The 14,868-nt window shown below is 44.2% G+C and overlaps 3 protein-coding genes across 17 annotated transcripts in view; 2 read left to right on the top strand and 1 right to left on the bottom strand.

Annotated features, from left to right (window-relative positions):
• Window positions 1-332: 332 nt before the first annotated feature.
• Window positions 333-3,114, bottom strand: LOC308400321 (L-threonine ammonia-lyase-like; the record flags this gene model as incomplete). 3 transcript variants are annotated; one of them, XM_080887959.1, is made up of 7 exons in its annotated part: window positions 335-1,453; window positions 1,582-1,671; window positions 1,749-1,897; window positions 2,015-2,145; window positions 2,281-2,462; window positions 2,539-2,716; window positions 3,041-3,114. In XM_080887959.1, the coding sequence occupies 6 exons, from the start codon at window positions 2,714-2,716 to the stop codon at window positions 1,212-1,214; spliced, it is 972 nt and encodes a 323-aa protein (XP_080744085.1). In that variant the 3' UTR covers window positions 335-1,211. The 3 variants fall into 3 exon arrangements, with proteins under 3 accessions (XP_080744087.1, XP_080744085.1, XP_080744086.1); XM_080887960.1 differs by having other exon boundaries at window positions 1,257-1,478; XM_080887961.1 differs by lacking the exon at window positions 3,041-3,114 and having other exon boundaries at window positions 333-1,453.
• A 52-nt stretch (window positions 3,115-3,166) lies between these two features.
• On the top strand, window positions 3,167-9,388 carry trmu (tRNA 5-methylaminomethyl-2-thiouridylate methyltransferase). The gene is made up of 11 exons (XM_080886960.1): window positions 3,167-3,341; window positions 3,543-3,708; window positions 4,731-4,837; window positions 4,938-5,060; window positions 5,174-5,346; window positions 5,426-5,479; window positions 5,604-5,670; window positions 5,971-6,071; window positions 7,604-7,748; window positions 7,843-7,925; window positions 8,019-9,388. The coding sequence occupies exons 1-11, from the start codon at window positions 3,260-3,262 to the stop codon at window positions 8,166-8,168; spliced, it is 1,251 nt and encodes a 416-aa protein (XP_080743086.1). The 5' UTR covers window positions 3,167-3,259; the 3' UTR covers window positions 8,169-9,388.
• A 1,259-nt stretch (window positions 9,389-10,647) lies between these two features.
• Window positions 10,648-14,868, top strand: part of celsr1a (cadherin EGF LAG seven-pass G-type receptor 1a) — a 106,544-nt gene continuing 102,323 nt past the window's right edge. For 5 of the 13 annotated variants that reach the window (XM_080886821.1, XM_080886825.1, XM_080886824.1 and 2 more), the window contains exon 1: window positions 10,649-14,522. In XM_080886821.1, the coding sequence (XP_080742947.1) occupies window positions 10,982-14,522 (3,541 nt within the window). In that variant the 5' untranslated portion in view covers window positions 10,649-10,981. Of the gene's footprint in view, window positions 14,523-14,868 lie in introns of all 13 variants that reach the window. The other 8 variants (XM_080886814.1, XM_080886820.1, XM_080886818.1 and 5 more) reach the window with 4 other exon arrangements.

Genomic DNA, 14,868 nt, shown 5'->3' on the forward strand with positions numbered 1-14,868 from the left:
TTAGTTTTCTGATGATTTTTCAGCGATGTAAAGCTGCTCTCTTGCAAGCAGAGCTGAATTATGAATCCAAATTGCTTTGAGGTGGATGTGAGCCAGACCTCTGAATAATTAAAAAAAAAAAAAAAAAGGCTCAAATGCCCCGAAGCACTATCATGAAGGCACTTCAGTCGAGCCAAATTTCAGCCAATGGCTGTCAGCCTGGGGAGGCATGAATAATAAATCTGCTGTTTGTTTTAAAAAGTTTGGAGTTAGGTTTGACAAAATTGCACTTTTTACGTCTGTTGATGATAATAGAAATATTTAATAAAGAATGTTGAATGTGGAGCTGCCGGGCACGAGGAAAAGAGGAAGACCTCAGAGAAGATTCATGGACGTAGTGAAGGAGGATCAGAAACTATCATAACCATTCAGATGCTTATAGATTACAGAGCATTGCATTATAATCATCAATTGGCATTTTACTGCAAAGTACAAAGTAATTACTATTCATTAACAAAGTGTTAATGAGAATCACAGTATTTGAAATGTAACAGTATATAACACAATAAGCTACACTGCTCCGAGAGGCTCCAAACTTTGTGGAAAGGTTTAGGAGGGATTTATGGGAATTTTTGACCATTCTTCCAGAAGCACAGTTGTGAGGTCAGACAGTGATGTTGGACGAGAGGACCTGGCTCGCAGTCTCTGCTCTAATTCATCCCAAAGGTGTTCTATCAGGTTGAGGTTCTTCCACACCAAACTCTCTCATGTGTTTATGGACCTTGCTTTGTGCACTGGTCCTGGTGGAACAGAAAGGGGGCATCTGCAAACAGTTCCCACAATGTTGAGCCACGATCGCCCATGGCTGGGATGCAGCTGCTCAGCCATGGAAACCTATTCCATGAAGTTTGGAGGTCTGCAGGAAGGTGGTGGTCTTTGCACACCATGCGCATCAACATATGCTGTCCTCGCTCTGTGATGTTATGTGGTATACCACTTCATGGCTGAGTTGCTGTCATTCCCAATCAGCAATCAGAGTCAAGCACTTACCTACACATTCTGATCGGCACACTCTCTCACACTGTCAGACTTTTAAGAATATAAAAAACATACCAGAAAGACGCAGAATTACGACAGCAGTAAAAACATGGGTATTAGCAATGTTTATTCTAAATTGTTATCTGAGAGAGTTACTGGCACGGATTTGTAAGAAGTCACAGATTTGTAGTTTGTCAGTCCTGAAAGTTCACAAGCTCGGCTTTTCCGATATTCCCTCCGGTGAGGATGCACACAACATCCTTGCCCTCCAGCTCTGGGATCTTGTTGTTAACGATGGCAGCAAAAGCAGCAGAGCCTGATGGCTCCACTACCAGCCCGGATCTGTAGAGCGTGGACACGGCAGCCTCGATCTCCTCATCGCTAACGACGATGATCCCCTCCACGTAACGTTGGCACAGCTGATAGGGCAGCCTGCCTGGTGATGGCGCAAGAAAACTCTTCTATTTTCTCATGTATTGCAAACAGAAAGTCAAGGAATTTAAAAAAAAAAAAACAGTTCACATACAACCCAGATATGCTGGAGAGAAATTTGACAAAAACTACCTGCGAAAGGTGGTGCAAGACCTGACGCGATGCTCTTGCTGTCCATTTCTACTGGCTTCTTCTCAATTAAGCTTTTGTACATTGTGCAAGCTGCGTTAAGCAGAAACACACTTAAAGTTTCTGCACACAAAAACAAGCTAAACATCAGTTTGTCGGTGACTTTTTACCTCCTTCTGGCTCCACGCCGTAGATCTTGGTTTTACTGCAACCTGACAGTTTGATGGCAGCAGCTACTCCAGCCAGCAGCCCACCTCCACCGCAGCACACCACCACCACATCAGGCTCCGGCATCACTTCCAGCACCTCAATACCAAGACTAAATGCATGTGCACACGTAATTAATAAAAGACAGAGATATTAGAAATGTAATTGTTACCAATAAAACACGAAGATAGAAGCACTCTTATGCACTAGCATCCAGCCCTGATTGTACCTGGCATGCCCTGCAATTAGATCCAGGTCATCGAAGGAGTGCAGGAAGGTCATGTTGTCCTCCTGAACACAACGGTTCACCACATTTATCAGACAGGATGTAGGCGCTCGCTCCACCTCCACCCCTAAACTCTGAGGACAAGAATAACCACTCCATGAAAATGACAAAGTAATAAATTCACACTTATTAGGAAGTAATTTATTTGTCTGTATTTAACTTTCAAGGCTTTTGTCTTTTGCTTAACTGTGCCACAAACAACCTCTGACCTGTATAAAGATGGACTTGTTCTCTGGGGCGGTTTCAGGCATCACCACTTTGCCCTTTGACCCAAAGTGTTTTGAGGCATATGCAAACGACTTGCCGTAGTTTCCAGCAGACATGGTGACAAAACGGCCACCCGCCGGTCTCCTGGCAAACTGATTGGCTACTCCTCTGATCTTAAAAGACCCTGTCATTCAAAAACAGGAAGTCAATAAACCTGCAGCAAAGTGTCAGGGAAGCCAAACAAAGTGGGTTTCACCAACCAGTTCTCTGCATGTTTTCCAGTTTGATGTGGATGTTGCAGTCAATGCTGAGAGGCAGGGTGGTCTGCCTCCAGGCGATCATGGGGGTGTTGATGACACCCAGAGGGCTGCTCCTCACCGTCTCTCTCGCTTCTTTTAGCATGTCCAGGGTGACAGGGTCTGCAGACACCTCACACATCTGGGTGGGTCAGAAACAGAGAAACATCATCACACCCAGTAGTTTAGTTTTACATAAACGTATAAAAGACACTCATTAATTTATTAATATATTTTTGCAGTTACTGTAGGATTAATTTAAAATATGTAGCTCTCAACCATGAGTTCACCGCTTTAATAATCGGAAAATGTAAAGAATTGAGTTGATTTAATTTGTAAGCAGTTCGGAGCCTCTGATTTATTAGGAAAAAACGTGAAAGTTAAATTATATATAAAACAACTATGTTTCGCCTTTAAACGAAACCAAAAATGTATATTTATTCTGTTCGGTATTTTTTACACAGACCTTATTATTTGTTTTCACTCAGCTCCTTGAAGTTTAGTGTTACAACTTTTTCGTCTCCCTCCTCTGCAGCTCGATGGTTCCGGCATAAAATGCGTTTCAAGTCGAACGTTATTGCTGAGTGGACCGCAAACATGGCGGCTTCTGTGGAGCAGCTGGGTGAAATATTCTAGCTTCGTGAGCGAGAAAGTGTTCAAAGACAGACTGCAGTAATATGAAAACATGGCTTTGATAAAGCACGTGGTGTGCGCCATGTCCGGCGGCGTTGACAGCTCCGTCGCAGCGTTACTGCTGAAGAGACGAGGTGAGAAAAGCTGGCAGTGGAAACACTGAAGCACACCTGTACTGGCTTTGTGATGGGGAAAGGTTAGCCAGACGGGTGAAGCCGCCGTATACGAATCAAAGAAATCAATCAATCAATCAATCAATCAATCAATCAAATAAAGTCAGAAAAACCAAAGTAAAGCTGTAAGTGAGTCTCATTGTGATTGCGTGTTGTTTGAAGGCTACAACGTGACTGGAGTTTTTATGAAGAACTGGGATTCTCTGGATGAGAAGGGGGTCTGCACCACAGAGAAGGACTGTGAGGACGCATACAGAGTGTGCCAGAGCCTGGATGTCCCCTTTCATCAAGTCTCCTATGTCAAAGAGTACTGGCATGAAGTTTTCAGGTATTTCTGTCTTCTTCTGTCTGCTGCCTTTAGGGCTCACAGCAGCTTATCATCTGCCTCCATCCCCTTTCCACCTCCTCTGTATATCGTCCTGTCGGCGCTGTGTTCAACATACTTTATCCATTACAGATGCCGCCATCTCCAATGAAATTTGAGAAATGCCGTTTTTGTGAAAATGCTCCAAAGGGATTTTCAGCATATCGTTTCTAAACATACTAGTTTAAAGAGCTGCTAAAAAGACAGTTGCAGGTCATTTGGACCACGATACACAAAGGTATTTCTGTGTGCAGTAAGTCATATTTGGATGCTTCTGTTGTGTGGGCTTCCTGCCCTTCTGTGTACATACATGGAAAGCTGTAGGTGGCAGTAAGCACAGAAGAGAGGGCTACATCTATTCCCTGTTTTGTTCCACCTGTCCCAATTGTCATAAGGCAAAAGGAAGGTTACACCCTGGGCAGGTCATCCAGGCAGACAGACAACCATTCACACCTACGACCAATTAAGAATCACCAGTTAACCTAAAGTGTGCCTGTGAAATGTGGGAGGAAGTCGGAGTACCCAAAGAGAACCCATGCAGGCACGAGGAGAACATGCAGACGCAACATAGATCCTATGTGGGTTCACTCCAGATTCCCTGGCTTCCTCCCCAGCTGGTCAGTGGATTTGAACCCATTACCTTCCTGCTGTGAGGCAACAGCACTAACTATCAAACCAACATGCTATCTACAATGTTCATATGCAGCATTAAAAAGTAGGAGCTCAGTTGGAGGCTGGTTGCAAAGTGGCTTGCAGATGTGCAACAACTGTGTGCATGCTGGAAGAGCTTAAAAAGTGCAATATGAGGTGAGCTTCCAGGATTCCTGATAAGGAAAAATGTTCTGATTTACATTTAAAATTGATATTGACTTCAATGAGATTTAGAACAAAAACTAGGATCAGAATGTGGAATCTCTCAAATTTTTTACTTGTTTTTTTATCCAGTGTTGAGCACTGAATGCAGTTTCTCTCTGTCTGGTTTGCAGTAATCTGTTGAAGGAATATGAGAGGGGAAGAACACCAAACCCAGACATACTATGCAACAAGCACATCAAATTTAACCACTTCCACAAATATGCCATCGACACCCTGGGTACGCTGTTTTATTTTCATTCTCATGCTTATTGGTTGAAATATAAAATATGATCACTTAAGTCTCAGACACACTCCAAGAGACACATTGTTTCCTGTAGGTGCTGATGCCATGGCAACAGGCCACTATGCCAGGACATCACAGGAAGATGACGAAGTTTTCGAACAGGCTCACACAGCTCCGCCCACCACACTGTTCAGAGATCGATTTGAGATCCGAAATCGTAAGTGTGACTTTCCCTTTATACCTCTTATATCTCTGATTTTTACACTAATTTCCACTATTTTTGTTTCTGCGAGTGAAGTTTGTCTTTTTTTCTTGCGTTCCCATCACCAGCTGTGAAGCTGTACAAAGGGGCGGATCTCCTCAAGGACCAGACTTTCTTTCTCAGTCAGATCCCACAACAAGCCTTACGACAAACCATGTTCCCGCTCGCTGGACTCACCAAAGAATTTGTGAAAAAGATGGCTGCTGAGGCCGGGTTTCACCACGTGCTGAAGAAGAAAGAGGTGCTCAAATATATTACAGACTTTAATAAGGAGAGAGGAGAGGAACACAGGATTTAAATTGACTGGTGTGTCGTTTCAGAGCATGGGTATCTGCTTTATTGGAGAGAGAAACTTTGAAAACTTCATCTTGGAGGCAAGTATTTATTTCACATGGCAAAAGTATCTCATTTTCATAGGATTTATGACAAAACCTTCCATCTCTTTTTAAGATGACCTCAGATCATTTTGATCTTCAGCTGCTTTGTTTCTATTTTCAGTATCTGGACCCCAAACCTGGGAACTTTGTCTCCATTGAGGATGGAACTGTAATGGGAACCCACAAAGGTGTGTTTGTGAACATCTTTTTAAAAAAAATAAAAGTGTGCCACTACTGTACACCTGACTAAAATGTATTATAGTCAGGCAGCATTCTCTGGAGCTAAAAACAAAGCAACGTCTGAAGTGCTGAAATATGCAGTTCCTCAAATGGCCACATGAGGCTGACTTCAAAGTCAAATTATTTCCCATGCAGTCACATGTTAAAGGTTACAGAGGTTGTTTTGGTCCATATGCGCATGTATAAAACTATCAGACACCTGTTTGTCCCTTCTTTTCTCATATTCTTATGTGTTTCTGTCCATACAGGTTGGTTCACACTGACACTGGGCCAAAGGGCAAGGATAGGCGGGCAGAGAGACGCCTGGTTCGTGGTGGACAAAGACATCGTTACTGGAGATGTGTTTGTGGTGAGAACATCTGTGTTTAAGTTATCAAATGTCAACGCATCCATCTTAACATTCTCCTGATGTTCCCTTACAATTAGGAGCGATTTTTTTTTTTCTCCAGTTTTAATGTTCATGAATGTGTCGACTTGTATGGGCTCAAAATGTGGTCATAAATATTTTGTACTTGTAAATCGGTTTTGTACTTGTAAAAAAGATTTGTATGTGTAAAAAAAATTTGTGCATGCGTAGAAAAGATTTGTGTGTGTAAAAAAGATTTGTGCGTGCGTAAAAAAGATTTGTGTGTGTGTGTAAAAAAGGTTTGTGTGTGGACTTAGCCAAAAAAAAACCCTGCAAGTTACAAGTACGGATTTTGACCCTATTTTTCTTCCTTTCATCTGATTGGTGAATGTCATGTCAATCACAAATGTAACAATCCAATCAGAGAACAGATGGGTTTGGCTGCAGGTCCTTGAAGGGTAATTTCTATATAAATATCCGATAGCAGTTAGGTCCCCTTACTTTCAGCAGCTGTTGAAAGGATAAAGTTGTGGTATATCAGTGGTTAGAAATACCATTATTACTTTAGGATTAGTTTAACACAAAGTCAGGGCTGACCCAGGACCATTGCTGTGAGTCACAGCGCGCAGCATAAAAGTCCTTTCACATCGGATGCAGGATACGCTGCTAATGCTAATTGCTGACTAAAAGCAAAGGATCCAGAATTTGTTACGCTGGCTGCTGAGCTCTGTGGGTTTTTGCAGCAGCTCTACCTGTACTAGATGCACCTGCTCCTTGTCGTTTTTATCGCTGACTTTATGTGAACTACAAGAGTTTCTGGTTTTTTTGCTAGTTCTTCAAATGTTCAATAAAAACATGTATGCTAATTCATAACGAAGAAAGCTTTGTAATGAAGACTGTCATTTCCAAAACACTGCCCCCCCCCCCTGTCCGCAGCGCTGTTGAAAAGGCTGTGGAAGGTCCTGTATTAAACACGTAGACCTGTGACACAAAAATCATCAAACTCGGACGACCACAGACTGTTTTCCTTCGTGGTGATGAAGGAAAACGCTGGGTTGGCATGTAAAAGGGTATTTATTCCCTTCAAAGACCTGCAGTTCAAAAAAAGCGCCCCTCCGACAGCCAAAGCCATCTGTTCTCTGATTGGATTGTTACATTTGTGATTGACATGACATTCACCAATCAGATGAAAGGAAGAAAAATAGGGTCAAAATTCGTAGTTGTAACTTGCAGGGGTTTTTTTGGCTAAGTCCACACACAAATCTTTTTTACGCACGTACAAATTTTTTTTACACATACAAATCTTTTTTACAAGTACAAAACCAATTTACAAGTACAAAATATTTATGACCACATTTTGAGCCCATAGACTTGTAGATTCAAAAACCAAGTTTGTAAAATGAAACGAGGATGGTAATACCTGTAACTCCCTGTAGGAGGCAGCGTATTCATCTTAGGTGTTTCTTGAGCAACGTGTTGCAATTCGTGACCATTTTTAATCGGGTACTTGATTTGTTACACCTCTTGTGGCTCAGGCTCCGACAACCAATCACCCAGCTCTTTTCCGCGACACCGTGCGAACGGAGCGTTTCCACTGGGTAACAGAAGACCCGCCCCCCGAACTAGCCAGGACCCAAATGATGGATTGTCACTTCCGCTTCATCCACCAGATGCCGCTCGGTGAGTTCTGTGTTATCAGTGCCTGCGAGAAGATTATTAATGCCGACTGAAAATCGGCTCAAACATTAAACACAGCTTCAACTGTGCGTTCCAGTTCCCTGCACAGTAACTCTGAACATGGACGGCTCTGTGTGGATTTTGCTCTCCCAGCCAGTCAGAGCTCTGACACCTGGACAGGTAGCGGCTAACATGTTCAGGACTGTTCTTTAACATCACACTACATGTGTGGCTTCTTTGTGTTATCGGAGTGTTCTTGTTTTCCTTCCACAGTTTGCCGTGCTCTACAAAGGGGACGAGTGTTTGGGCAGTGGGAAGATCACCCAGCTTGGGCCAAGCGAATTCACGCTGCAGAAGGGCCGCGAGCGGATGGTAGCAGCCTTTCAGCGCAAAGAGCAGTCGACCCCTGAACCAGACAGCTGAGAGGAGCTCACAGTCCGGCTGTGGGGGAAATGCACTGTGTGCAGCACATGAGCTGCGAGCACCCTGTGAGGAACATAAGCCAGTCCAAGAGATGGTTGGACCGGCTTTAGTGACACAGGGCAGATGCTCAGGGAGGCAGCAGAGGGTTGATTGGCTTTTTAAAGGCTCCAGGAAACAGCAGTGTTTTGTTTATGGGTTTTTTTTTTGTTTTTTTTTTACATAAGTAGATCTCTACTGTTTTTAACCTAATATAATCTTTCCGTCAAAGATCTGTACCAACACCACAGAGATAACTTCCAGGTACTGCTTGTTGTTGGCTTCACTACAAGGACAAAGATGCACTCGTGAAATGCAATTATTTAATTGAAATTGTGTAAACGAGTAGGTTTGTGCATTTCTACAGTGCACTGTGTGTTTTCATAAAAGCAGAAACAAAAAATGAGCTCACATTGTTAAGCAGAGCATTTTCTGAACTGTAGACGGTGCTTCTTTTTTTGTGGTCTGAAAGCTCTGCTTTCTCTTTACTGGGAGACCTGGGTGAAGATTTGTGAAGTTCTGCTGGACTGTCAGAATGCTCACGTTTCCTCAGAGGACACTACCTTGTGGGCAGATCTGGTTGACTCTTGGCTTGTTCTACTTTATTGGTGTAATAAGAGTTTATGTAGTTTGTCTTAAAAGTTTTAAGGCTTCTCAGGTTAGTTTGTTTTTTTTTTTCAGACCAGCTAAAAACTTTGAAGGCTACTAAAAAATTATTTTTGTATGTTTCACAACTTCTATGATCCAAGTTTATTCTGTTGTGGATTTGACGGTGGTTAAATTATGACCTAAAAAAATGCCTGATAGGAGAGAAAGGAAATGTGAGAGTATTGGATGTTTTTATCCATCGGTTGTGCCATTTATTTCAGTAGTTGTAAATTACAAGAAAGATGATTTCTAATGCTGTATTGTATTTAAAATGCCAGGTTAATGTTTTTTAAAAAACAGCAGTGCTTTCTTCGGGCGCAGGAGAACGAACTCTGTACAAAGTGTACATTTGAAAAATGGACTTAAACAAATAAATAAATGCGAAGAGTGACATTTGCTTTCCCTGCACACGCCTGTGTTTAAATGTGCCATATCATGTTCTGTCCAGAGTCGTGATTTTTCTTGGGCAAAATTGAGTTTATGTACATAATGGTCATTTTGTTAGGCACACCTTTTTTTTTTCTTTTTCTTTTGCTTGTAACACAAATGTCTAATCAGCCAATCAGACATGTAGACATGGTCGAGATGACCTGCCGATGTTCAAACTGAGCATTTGAACAAAAAGGTGATTTAAGTGACTCTTAAAATGACACGGTTGTTGGTGCCATAGAGTACATGTGCTGGTTTTTAGAGCACTTCTATTCTACTGGAGAATTTTACACACAAGCACTCTTTGCGACATGCTGTCTAACATTCACACTTCATTGGAAAGCAACTGATTGGCATGCAGACTGGAGCAGCGAGGGATCGAAGTTGTAATGCTGTCAAGTTGACACAGACTCAAATATCTCAGGAATGTTTCCAGGACTTTGCTGAATCTGTGCAACGGAAAGTTAAGGAAGTTGTGCAGGTAAAAACGGGTCCAACCCGGCACCAGCAAGGTGTGCATAAGGAAGTTCATCAGTGGATACGGCAGCTGTGGGCCAACTGTTGTAAAGCTGCTGGTCCTCGTAGGGGCGCTGTTGTACAAGACTAACGTCAACTGTTATTCTGGAGTTAACGTTGTTTAGCACAAACATAACGAATCCCGAGAGTAACGGCATTGCCTCGTGATACACGTTAAAGTGCAGCATATAATCGTTGTTGTGGGAGTTTTTTCCAGAATAGAAAAGTCATTTTTTTGTCAGCTTAAACTTTAAATTAAAAAAAAAATCGTTTTGTTGAGGCAAAACAAAATGAAACGTGAGGAAATGTGTTTGAATGAACATAAAGTTCTAAAATCATATAAACTTAGATGCCTGAAACGCTGTCTGATTTTACCTATTATTATTATTATTATATTGTTGTTGATGTATTACAAATGAAGAAAAAACACTCATCTCTGACCATGACGCACACAAGTAAACTGCACGGGTGAAGGAAGTGAGATCCTCTGCGACATTCCTGTAGTTTTGTGGTGCAGTCCACAGTTCCCTGTGTCTAATATTTACTACATTGATGTGACATATAAATAACTGTTCAACTTTCTCCCCTCCATAGATGAGTAGGAGCTGGTTAAAGCTGTGATGATGACATTTTCAGTCTTCCTTCACTGAGCCTCAGGTCTGTTTTAATTGTACCATCACAGCTCAGAACGCTTCAGCACACAGAAGTTGAAGAGGGAGCGACACTTAAACGCGCAGCAGGAATTTTACCCACATCTCGTCCTATTGTAATAACAATGCGCCTGTGCGTATTGGTCACCCGGACAGCGGCACTTCCTAAATCTCCATGAGAAAAAAAAAAAAGAAAGCCTCCTCGCCACCACCCCACCCGAAAGCGTCCCAGAGGGGGAACACAGCAGGTTTATGGTAATAAGTCTCTGAGGAGGAGAGAGGAGGTGGAGGAGGAGGAGAGCCGCGGAGCCATTTTGTACTCGTTTTAAACTCAGTGTGTGTTTACGCAGCCGTGACGCGCCTGGACACACTGATACTATGGATACCCAGCGTCTTTTTCCACGTTGAGAATTACTTCACCATGCGGGAGAAAAGTAAGACGCGGTGCTGGGAGAGGGAGACTTAATGCTTTTCTTTACTTTTTTTGCGGAGGAGTTTCGGTGAAGTTGAACGGGATTCGGCAGGTTTACAAGCATGGAGCCGCCGATGTGTTGCTGGGTTTGGGTTTGGGTTCTGTTCACCGTGCCGCCGCTCGCGGGATGTTTGGAGATGCACCTTTCGGAGAGTTCACAGCCCGGGAGCCTTTTGGCCAACCTGTCGCTCGGCCCTGGGTGGACTTATAAACTTGACAGGACTTTATCTCCCAACTTCATTCAGAGTTGTTTCCAAGTTGGGAGGCTCGACGGTGTTATCCGCCTGTCCCACAAAGTTCAGTGTGCGCGCACACCCAGGAATCCTGCGCCTGTTTATTTCAGAACTGTCTCCTCCGCGTCCGGAGACGTTATCCTGACGCATTTTAATGTGTTCGTTCACGGCCAGGACTGTTTTATTAAATACAAGAGAAAGAAAGCGTCAGGTGAGCCAGACATTCAAATAAAACACCTTTCAAAACTGGAGGCAACTTCCTGCTTACCTGCAGGTATTCTACTTTTGAATGTAACAAAACTTTTACCCTCTTTCACGCAAAACACTGCCTTTTTGGATACTGAGTGTGTAGGAAGAAACGTTGTCGGGGTGATCAGGCACGGAGATTTATTCCTGGCTAGTGACTTGTGTCTTAAACACAGTGGACAGTCGGAGGAGAAGCTTCACTGCGCGCTGCACAGCTCTCCGGGCAGCGGGCTCTCTGTGCAGCTTCATTTGACGCTCGTTAAAGCGCGCAAACAACACCAAAGCCCGTCAGAAACCATCCACAGACAGTCTGTTGTGCTGATCAGAAGGGGAAAGCGGCAGGTTAATTCATCTCCCCAGTTTCAACTTCCCAACTATCAGGTGTCTGTGCGTGAGAATGAGCCCGCTGGGACGCGAGTTATCACCCTAAAAGCAAATGACCCAGATGATGGAGAAGCGGGGAGGCTGGAGTACAGCATGGAAGCCTTGTTTGATAAAAGGTCTGATGACTTTTTCTACATAGACTCACAGACTGGAAGCATAACAACTATCCAGGCTCTGGACAGAGAAGTCAAAGACACCCATGTGTTCAAAGTTACTGTGACGGACAATGGCACCCCCAAAAGATCTGCCACTTCTTACCTCACTGTCACTGTAAGTGACACCAACGACCACACCCCTGTGTTTGAGCAAAATGAATATCGAGTCAGCATCCGAGAAAACGTAGAAGTGGGCTTTGAAGTTAAGACAGTCCGGGCCACTGACGGTGATGCTCCCTCCAACGCCGACATGATCTATAAAATTGTGAACGCAGACGAAGTCAACTCTGTGTTTGAAATTGACCCCCGGAGCGGCCTGGTGAGGATCAGAGAGCGTCCTGACAGGGAGACCCGGTCCCAGTACCAACTGATCGTCGAAGCCAACGATCAGGGGAAGGAGCCAAGTCCCCGCAGTGCCACCGCCACAGTTTACATCACTGTGGAAGACGAAAATGACAACTACCCACAGTTCACTGAAAAGAGGTACGTGGTGCAGGTCCCAGAGAACGTGCCAGTCAACACCAAAGTGATCCAGGTGGAGGCGACGGACAGAGATGAGGGAAACAATGCCAAAGTTCACTACAGCATCATAAGTGGCAACGTTAAAGGGCAGTTCTACATTCACTCCCCCACTGGTGTCATTGATGTCATCAATCCTCTTGACTATGAAATGATTCGGGAGTATAATTTAAGGATTAAGGCTCAGGATGGAGGCAGGCCTCCGCTGATAAACAGCACAGGGATGGTGGTGGTGCAAGTGGTGGACGTCAATGACAACACACCCATGTTTGTCAGCACACCTTTCCAGGCTACAGTGCTGGAAAATGTGGCCGTTGGTTACTCTGTCATCCACATTCAAGCCATTGATGCCGATTCAGGGAAAAATTCTCTCCTGGAATACCGCATTACCGACACCACGCCAGGTTTTCCGTTCACCATCAACAACAGCACAGGCTGGATTACAGTTAGTGAGCCGCTCGACAGGGAGGAAATTGAATTTTACACCTTTGGCGTGGAGGCGAGAGATCACGGGACACCTGTGAGGTCCTCCTCTGCCAGTGTCAGCGTCACAGTGCTGGATGTGAACGACAACACACCCACATTCTCAGAGAAGACCTACTCACTGAAGATCAACGAAGATGCTGTGGTCGGCAGCAGTGTGCTGACAGTGACCGCTGTGGACAGGGATGTTAACAGCATGGTGACGTATCAGATCTCCAGCGGCAACACCAGGAACCGCTTTGCCATCACTAGCCAGAGTGGCGGTGGCCTCATCACCTTAGCCCTTCCCCTGGACTACAAGCTGGAACGCCAGTATGTCCTGACAGTCACCGCCAGTGATGGAACACTTTACGATACCGCCCAGGTGTTCATCAATGTCACCGATGCCAACACACACCGGCCTGTCTTCCAAAGCGCCAGCTACCACGTGTCTATCAGTGAAGACAAACCAGTGGGCAGCACTGTGATAGTGATCAGTGCGACAGATGAAGACACGGGGGAAAATGCTCGTATCACATACGTAATGGAAGACAATGTTCCTCAGTTCGAAATTGACCCAGATACAGGTGCCATCGTAACCAAAATGGAGCTTGACTATGAGGATCAGGCCTCCTACACTTTAGCCATCACTGCCAAAGACAATGGCATCCCCCAGAAATCTGACATCACTTATGTAGAGATCATCATCAGTGATGCCAATGATAATGCTCCTCATTTTCTCAGAGACATCTACCAGGGGAGTGTTCTTGAGGATGCACCTGTCTACACTAGTGTGCTCCAGATCTCTGCTTCAGACAGAGATAGTGGATCAAACGGCAGGGTGACCTATACATTTCAAGGTGGGGATGACGGTGACGGGGATTTTCACGTAGAGCCTCACTCTGGCATCGTCAGAACCGCTCGCAAGCTGGACCGGGAAAACGTTCATGTTTATAACCTGAAGGCTTTTGCCGTGGATAAAGGTGTTCCGCCTCTGAAAGCTGCTGTTTCTATTCATATTGTAGTCCAAGACATAAATGACAATGCTCCAGTGTTTGAGAAGGATGAGCTTTTTATTGACGTGCAAGAGAACAGCCCAGTGGGATCAGTCGTGGCCCAGATCACTGCCACAGACCCCGATGATGGCACTAATGCTCAGATCATGTATCAGATCGTAGAAGGAAATATTCCAGAAGTGTTCCAGCTGGATATTTTCAATGGAGACCTCACTGCACTCACAGACTTGGATTATGAGACCAAAACTGAGTATGTCATAGTCGTTCAGGCCACATCAGCACCGCTAGTGAGCCGTGCTACTGTGCACATCCGCCTAGTAGACATGAATGACAACGAACCAGTGCTGCACAACTTTGAGATTCTCTTTAATAACTATGTCACCAACAAGTCCAACAGTTTTCCATCTGGAATAATAGGAAAGGTTCCGGCTCATGACCCGGATGTGTCGGATAAACTGCGCTACAAGTTTGAGTCTGGAAATGAGCTAAGTCTGCTGCTGTTGAATGAAGAAACTGGGGATCTGAGGTTGAGCAGGGATTTGGACAATGACAGGGCTCTGGAAGCACCCATGACTATTTCTGTTTCAGGTAAGCAGTCAACCATGTTTTTCTGAGAAAATCCCACTTTTCCTGTCAGTTTCATAAAATGTGTTAAAGATGGAAATTTCCCCCAATATGTGATTCATCACCACACTTTGGAGTCAGTGTAGAATTTTCTCATGAATAGAGACAGCTGCACTGTTGACTGTATGATCAGTGAAGTGTTTGCTGCAGGCTCTGTGCAGCATCCGGTTGTGCTGCTTTACGTAATTGCTGATAAATGTATTGTCTGCAAGTGGTGGGTAGAGGTAATAAAAAGGTGCCGTTCACAGGGCACCCTCATAGCTCAGTGGCTTTGTTGTTGCAGTTATGTGGGTTTTGGTGAAAAAGCCGG

The sequence above is a fragment of the Rhamphochromis sp. 'chilingali' genome (genome assembly GCF_963969265.1).
Source record: "Rhamphochromis sp. 'chilingali' genome assembly, chromosome: 7".
NCBI classification, from domain to species: domain Eukaryota; kingdom Metazoa; phylum Chordata; class Actinopteri; order Cichliformes; family Cichlidae; genus Rhamphochromis; species Rhamphochromis sp. 'chilingali'.

Bases quoted from the DNA above. Each gene is read 5' to 3' on its own strand.
- trmu (XM_080886960.1), top strand. From the start codon at position 3,260: ATGGCTTTGATAAAGCACGTGGTGTGCGCCATGTCCGGCGGCGTTGAC. The intron at 3,709-4,730 runs GTATTTCTGTCT...TCTGGTTTGCAG, and splicing joins TACTGGCATGAAGTTTTCAG to TAATCTGTTGAAGGAATATG. The intron at 5,671-5,970 runs GTGTGTTTGTGA...CTGTCCATACAG, and splicing joins TGTAATGGGAACCCACAAAG to GTTGGTTCACACTGACACTG.